This window comes from Monopterus albus, unplaced genomic scaffold (assembly GCF_001952655.1).
Source record: "Monopterus albus unplaced genomic scaffold, M_albus_1.0 scaffold65.1, whole genome shotgun sequence".
Lineage (NCBI taxonomy): Eukaryota > Metazoa > Chordata > Actinopteri > Synbranchiformes > Synbranchidae > Monopterus > Monopterus albus.
Genome location: NW_018127945.1, coordinates 600893 through 604579, shown reverse-complemented (window position 1 = coordinate 604579; position 3687 = coordinate 600893). Strand labels below are relative to the sequence as shown.

The 3687-nt window shown below is 44.4% G+C and overlaps 1 protein-coding gene across 1 annotated transcript in view; it reads right to left on the bottom strand.

Annotated features, from left to right (window-relative positions):
• Nucleotides 1-709: 709 nt before the first annotated feature.
• rassf10a (Ras association domain family member 10a) overlaps nucleotides 710-3687 on the bottom strand; it is a 3627-nt gene continuing 649 nt past the window's right edge. The window contains exon 1 of the mRNA XM_020604263.1: nucleotides 710-3687. This exon is cut by the window's right edge and continues 649 nt beyond it. Coding sequence (XP_020459919.1) covers nucleotides 2654-3687 — 1034 coding nt within the window. The 3' untranslated portion in view covers nucleotides 710-2653.

The following is a 3687-nucleotide window of genomic DNA, read 5'->3' as shown; positions in this document are numbered from 1 at the left end:
GTTGCATATCAAACCTAAATACACTGTTAGTACCAAACGAAATGCTGTGTTGGCCTACATATATCTAGGCTACCAATACTGGTGTCAGCCTATAAACTCAGCAATATCTCTAAGTTTGTAATTACTCTCCCGGACCCAGTGCAGTCACATGGCTCTGATTAGAATCCATTCACCTCCACTATTTTGGGTGGATGCAGAAAACTCAAAGACAGATATACAGTATCAAAATGTGGACAAATACAGTACTGTAGGAGTAAGTGAGAAATGTTTTTTGTAACTTGGGTGAACCAACATCCCCTGAGGAACAAGTGAAGGTATGTCTTACTAAATGGTAACTTGAGCTCTGTACCTTCAGGTCTCTGTTTCATCCTGTCATAATTAATGCAAGGGTTCGTGCAAGAGGGATCAGGAAGCAGCGATTAAAGCCAACCATGCATGATGAGTGAGACAGAACAAGCAATACACAAATACAGTATACAAAACCATTCTCCGATCTTTCACTGTTGAGCTCTACAGCCTGTTGGTATGCAAACCATCTTTCCATCCAAAACGCCATACATGAAACCTGAACCTGTGTGTGGAAAAGATGTTTAGCCAAGGGTGAAGTTGTCTCTTAAGTGTGGTATGAAAAGACTGAGTTGCTCCCACATAAAAATACTTTCAGCTATGTCAGTCACGCTGAATAAAACCACACTACATTTGGTCTGAAGGTAGGTTTTGCGTTTTATTTCAACACTAACAGTCATGTGTCACAACATCCTGACAAAAATACAGAGTGAGTGGTTTAGTCAAAGGATTATCTCAAAATAATGCATTCTGCTAGTTTCTGATGTGTTTTCTTACTGTTGCTTATTGTCTGTGGAGTTTTGGGAAGAGAGTACCAGGAAGAACAGCTGATACTGCTTTGCAGCAGCTCTTTCCAGGATGTTAAAAAGTGAACAGTTCCCTTTAATGTCAGTGTTCAGAGATGGACTATGGGATTACTAAATGGGGCTGTTTCTCCCAAAAGCATCTAAGTACAGTGTTACAGCCAACATTGTCAAGACCTAGATAAAATATATTTCTATAGAAGTGTAACAAAAATGTTCAACAGCAGAAATGAGAATAACTCCATTATCAAGTCTGTGATACAATATGTTGGAAGGTTCCCAGTGTCAGTCTCACACGTATTTGGACTTTTCATAAGACATTTGATGATTGAACATAATTTGAATTGCAGACATTGTGGGTATTTTATGTGTAGACTTGCGTTTGTATTCCTAGTGTGTTATTATCTGCTTCTAGTAGAGCGGATGACGGCGTAACTTAAACCTGTGACAACACTTGCTGGTCTGCAGGGAGAGGTCCAGAGTAGCCCTGACCATGTTGGTCATAAAGATGAACTAACCTTTATCTAAAGCTCTGGCTTTCGCTTTGGAAACACTCACTTTTTTAACCATGAGTGATATGAGAAGCTTGACACTGCCTTCATGTCATGTATATATTTGTGTCTACAGCCAAGAACCTGCATAGATTTTATTCCTCTTTTTTGTTTTGTACATGATCAGCTATTTTAACTCATGAGCTTTACTGGTGTTGGTAGACAGATTTTGTTACCTTTAGCTGTTTCCCCATTTCCAGTCTTTATGCTAAGCTAAGCAAACCAGCTGCTGGCTATAGCCTTACACTTACTGAACAGACTACACACAATCTCCTCATCTAACTGTTTCAAAGGAAGCACATAAGCAAGCTTCCCAAAATTACCCAGCTATTCCTTTAAACAGCTATGAACCAGTCACACATAGTGCCAAAGACAGAAACTAGAGCTCAGATGTCTCATGTTTAAACGCTGAGTTAAGTAGATGATCCTCCATGCAGCTCAACAACATGACTAAATATGATGTTTTGTACTTACGAGACACACGTTACATTTACACTGAGGACAATATCTAGTAAGCTATCAGCTCTGCTTAGTTGGCAGGACAGGAAACCATGGTTTAACTTCAAAGTCAGCAGTTTTTATTTTTCCAAAATCTGATCATATTCACACTACTAAGCAGATTTACATAGTAATTTTGAGTGGTGATGATTTCTGTAAGTTTTTCATTCTAATTGTGAAAAGACTGCAGCGAACTGAACCCACTTTTTATGTGTTTAACTTTCACAGCACGTTTGTAGCTGACATGTCTATCTGCATAGGGATGGATAGCAGACTGTACGTTACTGTGCATTAAGGTAGATTTGATGTTAACCTTTTAAAGGAAACCATTACATTGCCTTGAAACAACACTTAGCCTTATCTTTCAGTGACTTCACCAAGTACAGTAATCAGACTCTCCTGGCAAAAGCAAGCTGTTATTAACTCTTAGTAAACCTGTTAGTTTGCAAACCGCAGATTGGAAGTGGCTTGGCTAATACTCTTCTAGGTGATTTTTCCTAAGTGGTACTTTATCGAGCCTACTCGTGGTCTATCAGACCTCTAAGCATGCTGTCCCCCCCTAGCTTACTGTGCAATGACTACATGAAGGCATTATTGCTATAGAATTACACTGAGGTGCATTTTGAGCAGGGAAGACCAGACTGTCTCCCAGTATTGCCAACACTGATTTCTCTGCCCCTGAGTTTATGGCTTTCAGATGCATAAAAGTCCAACATGCTTCCAAACCAAGCCAGTCTACACCAGTGACTCACACACAGGTGGGTTGTCAGAGTCCTGGCTGTGCATGGAGCTCAGGCCTGTGTCTGAGTCCTCGTCATTTGTGTTGCAGGATTTGGACAGACCCCTGGCCTGCTCCACCCAGACACTGTGCTTCTCTGCTGATGCAGTCTCAGCCTCAGTGCTCACTGCACCCAGCTCTCCCTTACCATCATCGGTCAGTTTGTTGTTCACCTGCTCTAACTCCAAGGTCTCAACTTTGGCCAGCAGGTCCAGCAGTTCGCTCTCCTTGGTCTCCCAGAGTGTCAGACTCAGGTCCAAGTCCCCCCTGATGGCATCCAGGTCTGTCTTCAGCCGAAGACCGATGTACAGACTGGTGCCCAGCTGGGTTTTGACCCGCTCCTCCTCCAGAGCCAGCTCGTTTTCGGACAAATTCTCAACACCTGACTCCGCAGTTGGAGCGGCAAATGCGACAAGGCACGTCTCATCTACGACACTGTCCGTGTCTTTCGCCGCATCCGCTCCTCTCTCCTCCCGCCGCCTCTTCATCCACCGCCGATTGAGCTCTTCCTGGATTTCTCCAGAGATGGTCTCCACGAGCGCCTCGCGCTCCGTCAGTTCCTCCTGCAGCCGCACCACCTCCTCGCACCGGCGCGCATACTCCTCAAACTGTGCCAGTGCCTCCGCCGTGCACCGCTCCGTTTTGTGTTTACAGTCCGACGGAGCAGGAGCCTCCGTTGAGGCATCCACCATGTATGTGTCCTGCACATAGTTCACCCCGTGTCTCTTGATGCGATCGAAGTGCACCTTGGCCTCGTAGCGCTCGATCTCTCGATCTAGCTCCTTGATCCTCTGGATCTGCTGGCGGATAGTGTGATCCTGGGAGATTACCAGGTGAACCAGCGTTTCCATCTTCTCCACAGAGCTCTTATCTTTAGGAACAGTCTGCTCTTTCTTTTTGTTCATCTTATCTAACTTCCTAAACGCCTTTCTGACTATGCGCCTCTGTTTCTCCTGAGGTAGGCAGGCGGCAGCGGCCGCCACGGGCCAGC